The 18,191-nt window shown below is 43.4% G+C and overlaps 1 protein-coding gene across 1 annotated transcript; it reads left to right on the forward strand.

Moving 5' to 3' along the window:
* Window positions 1-10,687: 10,687 nt before the first annotated feature.
* Window positions 10,688-17,117, forward strand: Mycbp (MYC binding protein). Its single transcript, XM_055611369.1, has 5 exons — window positions 10,688-10,786; window positions 10,933-11,005; window positions 15,302-15,350; window positions 15,547-15,676; window positions 16,900-17,117. Exons 1-5 carry the CDS (start codon window positions 10,772-10,774, stop codon window positions 16,942-16,944), a joined length of 312 nt encoding a protein of 103 aa, XP_055467344.1. The 5' UTR covers window positions 10,688-10,771; the 3' UTR covers window positions 16,945-17,117.
* The last annotated feature ends 1,074 nt before the right edge of the window (window positions 17,118-18,191 follow it).

The raw sequence follows: 18,191 nt of genomic DNA on the forward strand, positions 1-18,191 counted from the left end.
AACAGAAATGTCCTCAAAACTCTTGTTTCTCTACGTCACATGTGCTCAGGAGGGGGTGCAATGGGTTGCTTTGGGAGAGGAATGGCCACAAAATTACCCTTTAGCTTTTTAGGCGAATGGGCTTCTATCACAAAGAAGCAGAATGTCAGATTAGATGATGTGATGGGCCAGAAAGGGAAGTACAGGCTGCCCTTTAAAACTTGGGAGGAGCAGCATTAAAAGATATCTTAAAATAAGAGAGTTATCATGTACAGGATGATGGCGGCTTGCAGAGGAGAGCGGTGGGAAACCCTCCCAAACAAAGAAAGTGGTTGGTGGTAAGTTTCACACCATGTGATTTAGTCTGTGATAGCCTACCTGACTACTTAGTCTAGGATAGCCTTCCTTAGCATGGAAGAGCCAGATACAGGGAGGAGCATGAATTAGGGGCTGTAAAATAAATAAATAAGTCTCAGCACAACATGGCTTCTTAACACACAGTCCCAGGAAAGAGCTGCAGGTTTGAGTTTTTCAATCTCTGAGAAAACGCCAGCTTTGAGTCATCAGTATGGCTTACCAAAGTGCCCATGATCTAACAGGAAGACTCAGAACAAAACTAAAATGCTACAACCCCCCCCCCAAGCCTACTTTGTCCCACACCAGACACTCAAATGGTTTAAGGCCCATTACACAAAAGGCATACCAACCCAAACATAGCTCTACAAAACGGGAACAGGTCAGAGGAAGCAGGAAAAATAAAGCCAGTCATCAAGTGGCAGTCACCACATATGGCTTACAAAGAACACAAAGTGCTTAAAAGAGACCCAACCTAAAGGAAACCCAAACCTGATTGGGGAGAGCCATGGTAAAGGTTGAACTTTCTTAAAAAAAAAAAAAGAAAAAAAGAAAAAGGAAAAAAAAAATAAAAAATAAAGCCTAAATCCTTGTTTTTCTCCTTCACCTTCTAGAGTAAATGATACTGGCTAAAGCAGAAGGCTGAAAAACTCCCTGGAATAAAGCAATTCTAGAAGCTGTTTGGGGCAGTTAAACCTTTTGCTCTCCACACAGGGTCAGCTTGCTGCCAGTGGCTGCCACTCAAAATGTCTTTCCTCCAGGCTGGCTTGACAGCTGTTATTGAAGTTATTAACATCAGAATCTGTGTCTTGGCAGCTGTCATTAGTCCATCTCTTGTCCCTGCCTTTTGCTTGCCACAGCTCACCTCTCATCTACCTGGCACAGTGTGGATGGCAGAGGCTGTGGAGACTTTGAAAATGAGTGGTGTGGTAGAAACATAACAATGGCAAGAGAAGAACTGCTGACCTCTCCGAAAGTTCTGACCAGCACCGGGGAGGACTTGTGAGTGGAAAAGCCCTGGTCCTCAGGAGAGTTTCCAAGCTCTGGGCTCCCACACTTGAAGACCCGGAGAGCTGTTACTGTGAGCCCCCAAAACAAGGGTTGAGGTGGGCAAGCCTCTGGGACAGCCATTATAAGTTTGTTTCCAAGGCGGTCAAGATGTCTCAGTGCTGCCTCAGACAACAGCAGGTGTGCGAGTGATCGGCAAGATGGGATTGCTCATCTTTACAAGCAGAAATGGAGCAAACCAGGACATTTCCCATACTTGCAGCCTCTGCTAGCGAGTGCCAGCTGCCTGCCTCTAAGCAGCCTGCTCTCATTTGTCACCACAGAGGTACTACGGAGTGGCTCTTGTAAATGCTTGGAGTCTAGGAGCAGGTTTGCAGAGCCACCATGCGTGGTTTTTCCTCGCCCCACCCCCACCCAAGGAAAGACTGAGATAGTCATAGTAACAAGTAAGACTACCTTAAATTTAGGGGTCATGGCTTTGCTTAGCAGAGCAAACAAGAAAAATATGGAACCACCCAAGCCCACAAAATACCACAAAAGTAAGCACAAGAACAAAAGGTACTTGCAGAGGTTTGGACCAAGTCTTATCTAGAAAACCCAACCAAAAATAAAAATGAATTTGACTAAGGAGAGAGCCAGGAGGTTCTTTCAGGGGACGTAGTGAGATCGTACAGCCAGGACAGCCACGGGTAGTGTTCAGTCACACCAAACAATGCTGACCATAAGAGAAAAACTGCAGAGCAGGCAGTAGGAAAACTACAGCCATCACAGAGAAGGTGGAGGCTAAGTTATTAGCCTAGGAGGGGAGACACTGTCCCAGTGGTAGAAGGAGAAGGTCGGGGGCTCGGCCCAAGGCCATGGGAAAAAAACAAACCAAGTCAGTTAAAGAAGTCCCAGGACTTGGAGATCTCAGCCAAAGAGCACCATGAAGAGCTATTTCGCTCACAGCTGCCACAAGGAGCAAGTTACAAGAAGCCTGTTAATAAAGGAGAAGTCTCTGGGGAAGCATAGGCGAGACTCCACAATCTGGGCAGGCCATGATGCTCAAAAAGTGGGAGGATGCTGCCAGAGAGTTGTGTGTGAACCAGCAGGGTGCTCCATAGATGCCAACTGAGTAACTCTAACAAGACGCAATGAAACGGGAATCCGGCACAAACTTCCTAAGCTCTGTGCATTTGGTGAGATTGGCTTAGGACCAGAGATATAACATCCCAAGTTCGTGGATAAGGTGGAGGTGAAAGTGGCACCAGCCCCAGAGGAACTTACCCAGGAAGGCAAGGAATCATGAAACCTGTTGCCAGGTAACTCTAAGCTGCCTCCTCCCCCAACCCCAACCACCGAAAACCAAGTGTCAGGTGACCAAGGATGGACAGACATGCTTTAAAGGTACTCATTTCTTTGAAAGCTGATGATATTCAAAAGACTATTTGATTTTATCAAAATAATGGTGTGACTCTCCTAATGAAATTCATTTTTAACAACACTGGGAATCCATTTGGCAAATACTCTGATGCCAAGGTACTAAAACAGTGGGTGTGGGAGAAGCAGTGTCCATCTTTCCTGTCCTGAGCATGAGGAGAGCCAATGTCATCCCATCAGAACTTGATCAGGGATGTGAGAGTGCCTGGTAGAAAGATGACAACTAAAGCCACTTGCCTGTGGCATCCGTGCTTTGGGTATGTCCTTCCTTCCTAAGAAAACAACACACCTGCTTTCTATTAAAACCGGATCCTCTCCTAACCATTTCCGCTGTGTGTTGGAAGGCTGTTTGCTCCACAGCTTGATGGGACCCCTGGAGCTCAAAACTTTTCCAAGTCCAGTGGTGCAGGCTTTTGCCCCAGCGCTAGACTCTGCTTTCTCATTGGAGCTCTTGTGTGTTGGCTCCATCATGAGCTCTGAAGGCTTCTGACCAGTCAGTTCCAGTGTTGCTGAACATCATTAAAGGGGTTTCCTTTTTATCAGGTCCTTAAACAGTGGCCTCTGTGCCTTGGCCCTTGAACATGCCATTATTCGGGTCCTCATGAAAGGGTTTTTTTTTTTTTTTTTTTTTTTTTTTTTTTAATGTTGCATCCTGGAGCTGCTGAGCCTGCCCTTGCTCCTAAATGTTGGTCCCAGCGCCAATTGGATGAAAAGGACATTCTTTTCAAAACTGCATCTCAGTTTCTTGCAGATACCCTAGGAGGTCCTTTTCGGGAAGGAATGTCCCGTTCAGAACCTGCTCCTCAAGGCCTGCTGTCTGTAGCCATTGGTGTCAGTCCTGGTCTCCTCAGATGTTCCATAGATCATTTTGAAAGTTGCAGCCTCAAGTCCCTGAGGATGAAGTGTTTGCTGTTCGCAGCCCCAGAGGCCCACTGAGAGGAGCCTTCCCCCTGACAAGTATTTGAGTCGCTGGTGGACATTCTAGGCGCCGTTTCCTAGGAAGGGATGCCCCGGTAGGAATTTTGTTAACTCTTTCTCAACAAAATAGGGCCCTTCTGTCCCCTCAGAACAGTCATTTTGATTTTTTTCTAAAGAATCTGGCTACATTTACTTTTCAGACACAAGGATATTGACGTGTTGTTGCCTTTTCTTTGGCTCACAATTTAGTCAGGTCTAGTTTTTCTGGCTCCTTCCGGTCAGTCCCTGCCTCTCACCTTCCGGACGGGACCTGCGGCAGCGGCGGCAAACCGCTGTGAAGCGGCTTAACAGAACGCCAACGGTGAAAAGCTCCTTTACGGAGTGGGGGATGGGGACTGAAGGTGGGGCGGAGGAAGGGTGGGGAGAGGTAGGGCGCCTACAGGGTTGGGCGGAGCAGATGGAGAATTCCCAGTTGTGTAAATTGGCCATCCGAGGTCTTAAGGTGCAGGTCGGTGAGTCTGGTCTGACCAGCCACTTAGAAGCCTTCAACGTCCTGACTTCAGCGCTCTGGCTGCAGAGGCTTGGTGATAACTATGTACGGAGGAGGCCAACATCAGCCAGCCGGGGCCGGCGCCTGGGCGTTGCAGCAGGCCGTGACCTGGGTCACCCAAGCAGAAGTGGCTCCCTGTGGGAACTCTTAGATGAACTGGTAGCGCACTTTGTAAGTCCGCTGATGCAAAACGCCGCGATTCCCGCCTACAAGCGCTTGGGCAAGAAGAGGCTGCGCGCCCTCCTACGGTGTGACAGGGAAACCACTCACAGGCCGCTCAGAGATGGCCAAGGGGGTAGAAGTGGAAGCAGTTTGCTCCAGCAGGAAAATTTTACATGCCACAGATAGCCATTGGGAGAGGTTTTTATTTTAATTTCTTTTCACTGTATTTTTATGTGTTTGGGTGTTTTGTTTGCGTGTTGGTTGGGCACCAAATGCATGCAGTGTCTGTGGAGGCCAGTTACAGAATGGTTGTGAGTCGCCACGTGGGCTGCAAGAATTGAACCTGGGTCCTCTGGAAGAGTCCATCTCTCCAGACCTCTTCTATTTATTCCTGATGTATACTTTATGTTTTGGAGTTCTCAGGATAGTGCCAGGACCCTAGCACTCCAACAAACCAAGACTAGTAATGCATCTTCAAAGCAAATTAAAGACAGACCTGATACTGAAAGCAAGAAAAAGATTGACTCAATGGTGGCCATGTTGGATAGTAGGACAAAGAGACGCAATGACCTCCTGGGTCCTGACATGAGGTTTAGGTATAAGGGCCAGAATTATGCATATCTGAGCAGTCCTGGGAGAGGCATGGGTCCTTTCATCACTGATCCATCACTGTCTTGGCTACAGTCCCTTTGCAAGGCGGTCAGACAAGATGTCAGGATGGTGAGATATCCCTTTCCCTAAGAAAAGTCCCTTTCCTTGTTGGATGCAGGCTTCATCCTTCTCTGAGGAGGATCAACTTCTGGGGAAAGTCCAATTTCTAGGACCAGTCTGATGGTTAAAGGAGGGCTGCAAGTGTTTCCTTAGAGGATTCTTTGAGAAACATGAAGATGCCTTGTAGGTGGAGGTAGTTTTCCCCGTATTTTTGCTCTTCTAACAGGTGGCTGAACTTCACCCTCAGACAACTTTTGAAGCAGTGGATGTGGCGGCTTATAAAGTTGCTATACACTCATCTCTCTGCACCAGGCAGTTTGACCATCTTGACAGAGTTGGAGGCAGGCTCTAGAGCTATGGAGGCCAGGCTGGCCTCTCTCACAGAGCTCTGCCTGTCTCTGCCTCTGGAGTGCTGGGATTAAAGGTGTTTTAAACCAACTTCTAAATGCAATAGCGGGGAAGAACGTTTGTGTTTAACTGTGCATTCACATGAACTGCTTAATTTTTTTCGCATGACCTAGTTTTATCTTATTTGGTTTGTTTGTAATGCCTTACAAATAATGGTTATATTTTACCCTAACACTAATTGCATGTTTAAAAATATTAATTTTTTGAGATAATTGCACCATTTCTCCCCTCCATTAAATGCAGTTTGTATTTTTAGAGGTTTAAGAACTTGTTTTCATGTTGTGGTCCTCCCAATCCCTACCCTAAGATGCTCCACCTGCTGGCAGAATGGCAGTATAGCTTCAAAAAGGACCTTGCTTAGGACTCCCTTGATTTGGCAGTTTTGTCTTAAGCAAATTTGTAAGTTACACCTTTGTAGCTGAAAAGAGCTCCACAGAGATGTAACTAACAGCTACATCATCTCCCTGCAGGAAGTGTGCAAATATAAGCTGGTATGGATGGCTGGGAAGAGACTCTGGTTGCTGTTACAATCAATGAACATACCATGTACACTGGCATTTTAGAGCAAGTTGTGAATCAAAATATCTGTTTGTTCTGCTTCGTTAGCATATTTGTACCCTTTTCATGCAGTAGAATCCAAGGCCTTGAGCTTCATAAAAAAGAATAGGAGAAGGTTGCTTCCTGTATAGAAATATAGAATAGTATTTATGGGTCCTGTGCTTTGATTGAGAATGTCTCCTATAGGCTCAGGCATTTGAATACTTAGTCCCAGTTGGTGTTGCTGTTTGGTGAGGTTTAGGTGGAGTAGCCTTGCCACAAGAAGCATATCACTGGAGGTGAGCTTTGAAAATATTCGCCTCACATACTTCCAGCTCACTGATTCATGCCTGTAGCTGAGGGTGTGAGTTGTCAGCTTCCTGCTGCTGCTTGGTGCCATGCTTCTCCATCAGGACAGATTTCTATGCCTATGGAACTGTAAGCCCAAATAAACTTCTCACCCCATCCCCAATAAGTTGACTTGATCATGGCGTTTTACCACAGCAACAGAATAGAAACTAATATAGGAATCATAAATAATTAAGTTCTTTAAAAACAAAACAAAATCAACCAAAAAGAAAAAAGCGGGGGGGGGGGGGGGAGACATGTATTCTTTAAAATGCCAGGAAGTTTTGCTTTGTTTTCTTTGAGGCAGGGTTTCTCTGTGTAGCCTTGGCTATCCTGGACTCACTTTGTAGACCAGGTTGGCCTTGAACACACAGAGGTCTGCCTGCCTCTGCCTCCCTGAGTGCTGTGTCAGGAAGTCTTATTGAGTTTGATTTCTGCAACTCCTATAAAAAGCCAGATGTAGTAGAATACATGTGTAATCTTAGAACTCCCAAAGGGAGATGGGAGGCAGAGACAGGCAAACCAGAAGACAACTTGCTAGTACTGCTTTGTCTACTGGTCCAACTGTTAGCCTGTATGCTGATGTGATATTTTGTTATCCATATATGTGTCTGTATGCCACCTTTAGGTATGATGTTACTTGAAAACGACCCCCCCCCCCGGGTTTACTTCAAATTAGCCTATAGGTAAGCAAACATACATGTAAACTCAGTCCAAATTCCCTCCAATTCCTAAGACTTAAACAAATCTTATTATTTTAAATTTACAAGTAAAAAAAAAAAAAAAAAAAAAGCTGGGTGGCAGTGATGCATACCTGTAATCTCAGTACTCTGGAGACAAAAGCAGGCAGCTCTCTGTGAGTTCAAGGCCTGCTTGGTCTACAGAGCAAGTTCCAGGACAGCGAGGGCTACAGAGAAACCCTGTCTCAAACTCCCTCCCCATTCCTCCCCCCCCCAAAAGAAAACAAACTCCAGGACTGATAATACATTGGCTTGTGCTACTATTAGATAGTTAAATAATAATGTCAATATCTTTGTTTCAAATACCACTTTCTGGGGCTTCATTACAATACTCTGTGCAAAAGTCAGTAAATGTAATAAAAAGCTGGTGTAGCTGGATAGGGCCTTGGGTTGTCCTTGGTGATTTCCAGATTGTATTCTAAAGAGTTGAACAAGACACATTATGGACATCAGGGTTCCCTTTTGCAGGTCCCTAGTTTTTTCTGATGAAAGAATTTGAGATTTAGAATTAAATTTGAGAATCATTTTATTAGATTTTAAAAGAAAAACCACAGGGCAGGCAAACTATAATCCATCAGTAAGATGGGGGACTTGGAAAAAGGAAGCTGCAATAGAGTAGGGGGTTTCTTCCTCCCATCCCCAAGCTCCTGGAATAGTGATTCATGAGACTCAAAATATTATTTACAAATACCTAGGCCATGTAGCTAGGCTCTTTTCTCACTAGCTCATAACATAATAACTCATTTATATTAATCTACATTCTGCCATGTGGCTAGTTACCTGTACTCAGGTACCATGCATCCATTCTCCTTACATCTTGTTGGCTGACTCTCTTACACCTGGCTCTATCACAGAATCCCTTTTGCCTGCAGATGTCCCACCTTCTATTTCCTGCCTCACCTATAGGCCATAGATATTGTAATTGACAGGTATTGCATCCATACAATCCACAAGATAATTCCTTCTACAATTCCCCATTTTAGTTCAATAAAAGGCCCCTTTTTACATAATAAACTATATACAATAAGAACACTTATGAAACAATTATGAAAACTATTGGGTAAGATTTACATTCAATGTAAATTTACATTCAACGTCCAGTCCAAATTCATTTGGCAACTTAAGAGAAAGCATTCTATTAATTATCCTATCTTGATAAGTTCAGAGTTGTATACCTAAAAATTTTCTATCCTTATTTGCATTATCAATCAAAAAACATCTTCTTAGACCTAAAAATCTTCTTAAATCCTAAACTTAAGCTTTATTTTAAGACAGTAACTACCTAGTCTTCAACCCCATCAAAGACTTGAGAAGGAATAAGTATTACTTGAGAATGCAGGAAGTCCAGGGAAGCTGCTTCCAATACTATAGACTTGACAGACAGCTGGATGCCTGGACAGTCACCCCAAATTTCTCTATAACATTGTAGTGTCAATCTTCAGCCTTCTGGCCCAGTAAGATACACAAGAGAATTCCTTCTACAGCGCAAAGGAGACTTTTTCATCTCATGTGGGCTCAGTTCAGGAGTTGGGAGTACCAGAGATTCACAGTCACAAAAAGCATCCACTGACTCAATAGCTCTGAGTTTTTGTCTGCGATCCTGACATTGATGGTTGTTAAAGGGTGATGTGTAGAAGGAATCTCTTTTTATCTGTATGGAAGCATCACCTGTCAAGAAAAAGCTAATGGCCTTTAGCTAAGACAAGAAATAAGGAGGTGGGGGGTTCCAGGGAGAGAGGGGGTGGGGAGCAGCAAGGCATGGTGCTGGACTCCTTTAACCCTGGCACTTGGCAGGCAGAGGGAGGTAGATCTATTGAATTCAGGGCCAGCTTAGTCTCTATAGCAAGTTCCAGGCCAGCCAGGGCTACACGTAGTGAGCCTCTAGGTCAAAATGACAACGCAAAATCCCCATAAAACAAACGAACAAACATAAAGCTCCCAAAAATCTCAACTAAGAAAAGTGGATGAGCCTGGAATGCCTTAGAGAAGAGCTTGGAGGAAGGGCACTGCCAAAGAGAACAAAGGGAGGTAACAGGACTCACTCTGAGGCCCTCTGCTTTGTACTTTTTCATTCAATTTGTGGTTGCTGGGTTCACGACTGGACAGTTCTTTTCATGAGTTTAAGTTCTGTGCCTATTCATATCCAAATATTTTTTTCTTAAGACCAACAGAAAAGACACTATTCCTATTATTTGTGCAATATATGACCATCATTTCTCTTTTCTTAAACAGTCTAGAAACTTTGCAGCTAGGGGCCAGTGAGATGGCTCAGTAGGAACAGGCACTTGTTGCCAAGTTCAATTACTGAGACTCACATGGTGGAAGGAGAAAACTAACTCATACAAGTCTTCTAATCACTGACTGCGCCATGGCACAAATCTTCTCACCCCCCCCCCCCAAAAAAAAAAAGTAATAAAAAAATTCCACTAGATTTCAAAAAGATAAGGGGAGGTGACCCTTACACTGAAACATGAAGATAATGATTTTGTTGTTTAGGAGCCAGGGTTTCTCTGTGTAGCTCTGTTCATCCTGGATCAGGCTGGCCTCGAACTCACATATTCCATCTGCTTCTGCCTCCCTAGTGCTGAGATTAAATTCAATTCCTGCACCACCACCATCACCCATCGAACAGAACAAATTCTATGCAAAGAAGTCAAAAATCTAGCCACGTGGAGGGCACACATATTCACTGAAATGTCCCCTCCTGCACCCAGGAATGTTCTCAGTAGAAAAACAGCGGCACAGCCATGTCTAAATTCATCTGCACTTTAGGCGGGTCCTGACAATCACAGGCTGGTGGGGGACAAGCATTTTGGATGAACGAAAAAGGAACTAAAGAGACATACATACTTAGTACTACCAATAATCATTTTTAACATATTGGTTCAAATAAGAAAAACACACATATATATATATGGAAAAAAATCTTAATGTTAACCACTGAGGTGGGGAGGCGGGGAAAACTAATAACAAAGGCAGAAAAAGAAGCAAGACTTTAGGTTGTTGTTCTAATCCAACATTGCCACATAGAGATAAGCACGCAGCTGTTATCTGCAAACCTCACTGGGCTTAATGCTCACATGCAGGCCCTGAACATGGAGCCAAAGCTAGACTTAAACTCTTTATGTAGCTGAGGGTGACCTTGAACTCTTTCCTTTTCTCTGGCCTTCGCCTCCCCCGTGCTGGGTATTTTTCTGAGAGTCAAGAAATACGGCGTTGGTCGGGCCCCAACACTTCCAAAGACCCAATAGACAAGGAGTGCGCCACTACCACGTGGGAAGAGGCTCCACTAGGAGCGCTGACTCCCGGCCACATCCACACAGGGCCCAACAGGAGGCTCACCCGGATTTACCGAAACCTTGCCTCTTGCTAGGCAACCGAATCTCCACAGCGACCGGAACAGGAAGATGCGAGGCTGCCCAGAACCACGGAGGGCGGGCGCACGCAGCCTCTCTGAGCTCCTCGGAGACAGGGATACACAGCGTCCCGGTCGCCATGAAAACAGGCCACACCCCGGCGATCCCGGCCCGTGCCTGCCCAGTGCGCAGACGCGCGCGCCGTTCCGCGCATGAGCAGTGTGGCTTGAAGCCCGCCAGCCCGAGTCTCCGGCGCCAGCTACGCCGCTGTGGCTGTCACTATGGCCCATTACAAAGTGAGGGGGGCGCGGCGTGGCTCGGGGCGTGCGGGCGGCGCCGGGTGGGAGTTGGGGCGCGTGCAGGGCTTGGGGGTGGCAGCGGGGCGCGCCGTCTTCCTGCTCCGGCCCCGGGCTCCGGTCCCTGACCCGCCGTGTCTCCTCAGGCCGCCGACTCGAAGCGCGAGCAGTTCCGGAGATACTTGGAGAAGTCGGGGGTGCTGGACACGCTGACGAAAGGTGAGCCAGGGCGGGCGACGGCTGCCCGCGCCCGCGCGCTCCCGGCCAGGTGGGGCTGGCCCGGGGACTGGCAAGGCCTTGGGGTCCCGCGGGTCGAGCGCACGCCGGCTGCGGGACGTCGCCTCGCCCCGGTGGCCGCTTTCTACCTCAGACTGAAACTCTTGCAGCTGTTGCAAAGTCTCTCCAACTTCCGTTGCTTTCCCTCGAGCAGCCGCACTGGACACCTTAGCAAGAGACCTTGAGATGCCAATTGCTCCCGCCTTACAGTGTGCGGGATCCTACACATTTTCCTTTGGACAAAGGCAGCTAAGAAAATTACTGGATTTGAGAGTGGATTAAGTTAGGTCTAGTAGGGGGATTCATAATCCGTTTGGGCTGTAGCTTTTCAGCTCCTCCAGCTTGTATAATTCCTACTTTGTGTAGATCTCATAATTTTTGAAGAGCTTCAGAGCACATAAAAAATGACTATATTGTTTACCTTAAAAAAAATAGATGCTTACTATTGAACTGTATCCCTTCCTTTCTGGGTAAAACGTTACTGAAAACAAAGGATTCCCAGAGAGAATACAGCTAAACTGTATTCTAACAGTATATTGAATGCCTGCTATATGTTGAGTAACAGCGCAGCAGTGCTTGGTGTTTTCAAGGGAGTAGAATGGAATTTCTGGCAGGGATTGAAACCTTGGTCTCTTTGAGAATGGGAAGTGGCTTCGAAATAATTTATATCTGCTTTTTAGGGAAACAGCTAGGGGAAATTCTTGGATAACTTAGCAGAAAGCTGAGTTTTTAATTCCCTTACATGTTTGAATTACTAGTTTCCTTATGTCTTTGTAAGTGAGGGTGAGCAAAATATAAGGAACTACTCTGTGAAGCCACTGTATTTTGTGGCCTCAGAAGTGTCACAGATGCTTGGAATTCTGGTAAAAAACCCCTCATGTTTCTTTCATGTAATGTTCTTATTCCAGCCTTGTGTTCTAGGCACCAGGGATACAGCCATGAAAACGTCCTTGCTTTCAGGAGCTTGTAGCATAGTTGGGGGCACACACACTAAAACACAGTGCCAGCTAGTGGTAAATGTGTAACTTAAACCATACCAAGACTAGGGGGATAAAGATGTGACATTTTACTTTGAGTGCTAGAGGGAAGACCTTTGAACAGAATCTAAAGTACAGATTAGTATCTTTAGTCTGAAAGTTTGAAATCTGTAACTTAGTGAGCACTGATGTGGGAAATTCCATACCTGACTGCATGAATTACGTATGTCAGCCAAATTAAGCCTAGGAATATTTGCTTGTACAAGATCATGTTCACATTATGTGTATAAGGTTCATACAGAATATAAATGAATTTTATGTTTATGCTTGGATCTCATCCCCAAAACATCTCATGATGTATAAGTAGATATTCCAAACTCTGGAGATAAACACTGAAATACTTCTGGTTCCAAGTATCCTGTGTGTGTTGGGGGGCAGGGGACGGATGCAATGCAGTAATTGGACAGAAAAGCAATAAAAGGCAGATGGAGGACAGTTGGAGAGAACTGAGTGCAGAGCCACCTGCACAGGCCTTCAGGCTGTGTAAGAGTGTGGAAGCTTTTGCATGGTCCCACCCCTCAGTCTTTTTAAATTCTAGTCTCCTAAATAACATCTGACAACACAGTAGCTATTAATATGATTTAAAACTTAATTTTAAAGGGTCAAACATACAAGTTTACATTTTTTCCTATCCAGCAAACATTTCAGAGAGGGTTTATAATTGTTTTTAATGTCAAAACATTGTAAGAAACTAGGCATGATGACATGTTTTTAGTGCTCTAGTGAGGGAAGGTAGATCTGCATTTACTGCTTGCCTGAAGTACAAGACTCAACTCAAAAGGGCAAATTAGAGGTAGGCTGGAGAGATGGCGAGGTTAGACCACTTGATGCATAACCATAAGGACCAAAGATTCAGATACCAGCACCCATGTGTTGGGGGTCTCTGTGTGTAATCCCAGTGCTGGGGGGACAGACACAGGAGGATCATCAAGGCTTGCTGGCTTGCTCCAGGTTCAGGGATAGACCTTGGCTCAAAAGTTCAAGGCACATACATGCAGAAGACCTCAGTATCTTGTCTTTTTTTCTAATTGCACTTGATAGGCTGAAGTAGGAGGACTGCTTGAGTCTGCAGCCAGCCTGTGCTAAAGACAGACTTCATCTTAATAAAACAAACAGAAAAAAAAACAAACCAAACTAGCCAACCAAACAGAAAAACCCTTAAGACAAAAACATCCCTAAAGAAGGTAAATGTTGACACATCATTTGGAGTAGCATTTCAGTTATTTTGAGCAGCATATCAACCTTTAAAATACCTGACTTTAAATAACTACCTAGTTGCTAGGGGCCAGCAAGAAAGCTCAGCAAATGAGGTGCTTGTTGCCAAACCAAATGGACCTGAGTGTGATTTCTGGACCTCACATGGTAGGAGGAGATTCAGGAATCAGAATCTGGATTCCTGAAATGTGTCCTCTGATTCCCACCCCAAATCCCAGTACATAACCAGTAAAAATAAACCTGGCTTCTAAAGCAAAAGGGAATATAATTTGGTTGAATTCTCTTCAGATAAAAAGTATAGCCATCTCATAGAAAAGCATAAGAAACTTAACACTTTGTAGCATCAGCCTTGCAAGCACCACAGACAGGAATTTGGAAGCTGAAGGAAAAGGGGGTAGAATAATGGAAGGAAACGGCAGGAACATTAATCTATGAGAGTTTAGATTCTAGCCTGCTGGTGCTTGTCTTTACTCACAGAACTGGGGAGGCAGCACTCACAGTGTCAGGCAATTTCTGTGAGTTCAAGGCCACCCTCGTTTATATAGTTTCAGGACAGATAGGGTTCCGTCAAGAGATGCTGTCTTTAAAAATAAGTAAAGGTACAGATCAGTGGAAGAAAATGGAAGAAACACTTTTAAATGTATAATTAAAAAGTAATACATCAGGATTTAAGTATTCTAACATATCCTAAGAGATGATGGCAGAATAGTGGTGGTATAAATGCAAATTTCTAACACCACAAAACGAAACACTGTATTTTGGTGTAAAAGTATCTGCTCACTTGATGTTTTTCACATTTGTCTGTATTTCCAATTTTTATTAAATCTTTGAAAACTAGAAGACATGTAAATTGGTTTGTAACTGGACTTCTTAATTTGGACTCTTACATTCTGTACATTGAACAGTTACATTTTTTTGCTTTTGTTAAGATTTTCATAGTTGATATGGTGACACACACACCTGTATGGAAGAACTGAGGCAGGAAGAGTGCTAGGAGTTTGAAGCCAGCCTGGAATACATAGTGAATTCTAGGCCAGCTTTTTTGGTTAACCTGTCTTAACTACACATGGGCGCAGGCATACACAAACTCAGGAGCTTTTTCAACGGGTCTAGTTTGGAGAACCTGCCACTTGAACATTGATTTCCAGGAGGACGTGTTCAGTGATGAGTCAGACCGTGTTCACACCGAGCACTAGTGTAGTTTTAAATGCCAATCTGAGCACGCTGCCTATTGGTAATGTTTTTGGTTGCTGCCTTGCCTGTCATACATGAAATTTAATTCTTGAACATTCTGAATAGAATGCTTCTGTTAATTACCTAAAATTCCTTGAATTTCTTCAGGTAGCTTACACCAGATGTTTTGTTTTTGAGTCAGGGCTCCTTGTAGCTGAGGTCTCTAGCTCACCTTGAACACTTTATCTCCCTGCCCTACCTCATTGGTGCTGAGACTGGAGTCATGGGCCATCTCACCCAGCTTTCTTAATTGTTCTGCCACTTTCTGTGTCCTACCTCAGTCAGTCTTGCATATAGCATTTAAGAATGATCCCGCCACCTCCTTGCTTTAAAACTGCTGAAATTTGTAGTCCTTAGGATCAAAGTTCAACTAAGCTTTTCTCAGTTTTCCATCGTCTGCTCCTAAGTACCTTTTCATTCACTACCCTCAACATAACCTGACGTATTAGTTCCCTAGTGTGGCTTTCCTATTTTACCCGAAACACACCTAGGTTTCAGGGCTGCCTCTGATGCTCAGTATTCTCCAGTCTTATTCTGAGACTCACTAACCACTACTGCAGTTGAGTACTCTGAATTCCTTCTCTTTTGCAATGGACTGTAAATGTGTTGCTAGCAAGGGCATTCTCTGACTTGCTCACCACTGTCTGAGCATTCCGCTCACCATACAGCAGGCAGACAGTGTTTACTGAGTTTCAGAATATTTCAGCCATCTACAATGAAGACTTCATTGCTTTTCTTTCTCTTTGGTTTGCAGTGTTGGTAGCCTTATATGAAGAACCAGAGAAGCCCACCAGTGCTCTGGAGTATCCTTTTCATCTTTGAAGTCAAAAAGACCATATTTTTTTGACATTTTTATTTATTCAAATATATAAGCTTTGAATATTTTAATTGAAAAAATGATTTTTAATTTTTACATGACCTTGATAACTACTGGTAGTGTGGGGGTTGACTGTCCCCGGCCTCATTCTGCTCGGAGTACATACTTAACACTGATGTTAGTTTTTTAAAGCATCACTTAGGAGCTGCTACCCCGGAAAACCCAGAAATAGAGCTGCTTCGCCTAGAATTGGCAGAAATGAAAGAGAAATATGAAGCTTCTGTAGAAGAAAATAAAAAACTGAAAGCAAAGGTAAATTTAAAAAAGAAATTCAAATTAAAAAAAAACAACCTTGTCTCTAATTATTATCTGACCAAATCCTTACTACAAGCCAGGAATTATGTATCTCAGTGGTAGCACATCTGTCTGGCATGTACTAAGGTCCTGGGTTCCATCTGCAGCATGATAAAACTAGAGTAAACAACTAACCCCAAAATGTCACTATATGGGCAGCAGAGAAAACAGTATCAGTTTGAATCAAATGCATAGCCAACTTAAGCCTCATCTAGAAAGATCCCAAGACCAGCAATAAACAGGATAAGCAAAGTGTGGTCAAGAAAAGGGAATTGAGAACCTGTATCAATAAAAAGGTGCGACTACTGGTTAGTACTGCTTAAATTAAATGGGCAATTTTAAGGTTCTTAAGCAGTTTAGGTCAGTCTAGGCCACTGCTTTGCTGGAATGGGGCAGTGCACAGTCTGTACTGTTTGAAGCATGATTCTCTAGGTTCACAAGATAACGGAATAAGCTGCACCCAAGTTTTTCCTTTGTTCAAATTCCCATAAACTTGAGCATCAACTTAAAGTCTCTGAGGTTTACCACATTCTGAACCACGTGATGCACTTTCCAAGTCTGAAACTAATTGAAAGAAGTCAAGTCTTCTTAAGTCTAGTGTTCTTGTAAGGAACTACAAATTTTTATAAAAGAAAATACAATGTCTTAAACTACCAAAGATTCTAAGATACAGACTTGGTAGTTTCTTTATAGACCAGGCTGGCTTCAAACTCAGACCAGTCTGCCTTTGCCTCCCCTGTGCTGATTTAAAGGAGGCTTCTGGTACTTCTAAAGTCAGACATTAGTTATTTTCATTGACTGGCCATACTAATAGAAATCACATAACTCTTCCCTTCTGCTTTTTAGGATAAGACAGTCCCATATTACACAGCACGGCATTTTTTCTTTTGAAAGATAAGATTATTATGTATCTAGTATTTTAACAGTTCAGTCATGAATTAAAATTAAAGTTCAGTTCCCTGGCAATGCTAAAGGTTTACACACAAAAAAGGGTTTTGTTAGGTTTAATTGTAGTCAATCTAAAGTAAGTATAAGTGAATGGTTTAAGAAATAAGTTTAGAAATTGATTACTGACTCAAAAACTAAGTTGAATATAATATCTAGTCTAATTTCATTGTATTACTAAGTTTTTTACCCAATTTAAATAAAATTCATCTAAATCCTCTGTCTTTGCCCCATAGCTTGCTCAGTATGAGCCACCTCAGGAGGAGAAGCGTGCTGAATAGGATTCTTCTCAGTTGAAAAGACACTGAAAACTGGTTTTGTATCACTTGAATAGCTTGTATAGTATATAATCTTTCCTGAAAAGATGCTATAAACTTTTAATATGTTAAATTCACTCATCACACTTTAATGTTATAAACACATACATAGAATCACCAATAAAAACTCAATATAACTTTCTTTGGGTCTTAAAGCAGGAGAATCCAAAGTAGATCTCGAAGAAAAGCTAAAAAGCCACATAACTTTTCACCTTAAAAGACATTTTATTTATTATCCAATTAGGAATGATGGTACTGGTTGTATTTTAGTCAGGAGATTTAGCATGGAGCTATTCCTTGGACTTGAGCATAGTAGGCACACTCATTCTTGACAGCGCACATTTCCTGTAGACAGCTGGATACATCTGTGATGTATGCTTTTGCATGGATTCCCATGCATCTTCTGCTTCTTTATATAATGTGGAAGGAATAACTCTTTGCCACCACTTTGCCTTAGATACCTTTGTGTGTGCCAGTATGAACTCTGACACCACATTTTCTTTCTATGCAATCATGCCCATTTGATAATGCTGCCTTGCTGTGTGTGTGTGTGCTTTAGTGCGTTCTGGTTGCACATTAGTTTAGTGTTTTCAGTTTGCTTAATGCTGCAGTTACCTTGATTGTAATTTACATAATTTCTAACAGGACTACAGTCTTACCCTGTCTTACTTTCTTCCTTACTTGAGTATAGAAGAGAGATAATATAAAGTTCTGGGTTCATGCACAAGCTGGGATGGGAAAGTGGATAAACTATTATGTCATAGATGACTATAGTATGTGATTACATAATGTTTTCTTTTCCCTCAAAGGTATTTTTGAGCCTTGAACTCATTATCCCTATGATGTAGGTAGGGTGAGTAAAGGGGAGGTTGGGTGCTGAATTTTTAGGTCAAAGACTGACATACAGATGTGTTCCTAACTATAGAATGAGCCGGTCAGTTAATGGCTTGGAGATTTACTTTCCTCATCTGTACCATAAGAACATTTGCTGCCTACCTCACAGGGTTGTTGTGAGGTCAAATGAGAGAATGTATATGAAATATTTGTAAATGGTAAAGTACCACTTGTTTAGTCCTTTTCTTTCTTTTTTGGGTAGGGGACAGTCTCAGATAACCCTAGGCTGGCCTTTAACTCCTGCCTCCAACTCCTGAAGGGTAAGATTAGAGGCATTCACCACTACATCCGGCCCTTCCCCCTTTCTCTGGGAAGAA

This window comes from Psammomys obesus, unplaced genomic scaffold (genome assembly GCF_907164565.1).
Source record: "Psammomys obesus unplaced genomic scaffold, mPsaObe1.curated_primary_1811, whole genome shotgun sequence".
NCBI classification, from domain to species: Eukaryota; Metazoa; Chordata; class Mammalia; order Rodentia; family Muridae; genus Psammomys; species Psammomys obesus.

Bases quoted from the DNA above. Each gene is read 5' to 3' on its own strand.
- Mycbp (XM_055611369.1), top strand. The intron at 11,006-15,301 runs GTGAGCCAGGGC...TTTGGTTTGCAG, and splicing joins GCTGGACACGCTGACGAAAG to TGTTGGTAGCCTTATATGAA. The intron at 15,677-16,899 runs GTAAATTTAAAA...TTTGCCCCATAG, and splicing joins ATAAAAAACTGAAAGCAAAG to CTTGCTCAGTATGAGCCACC.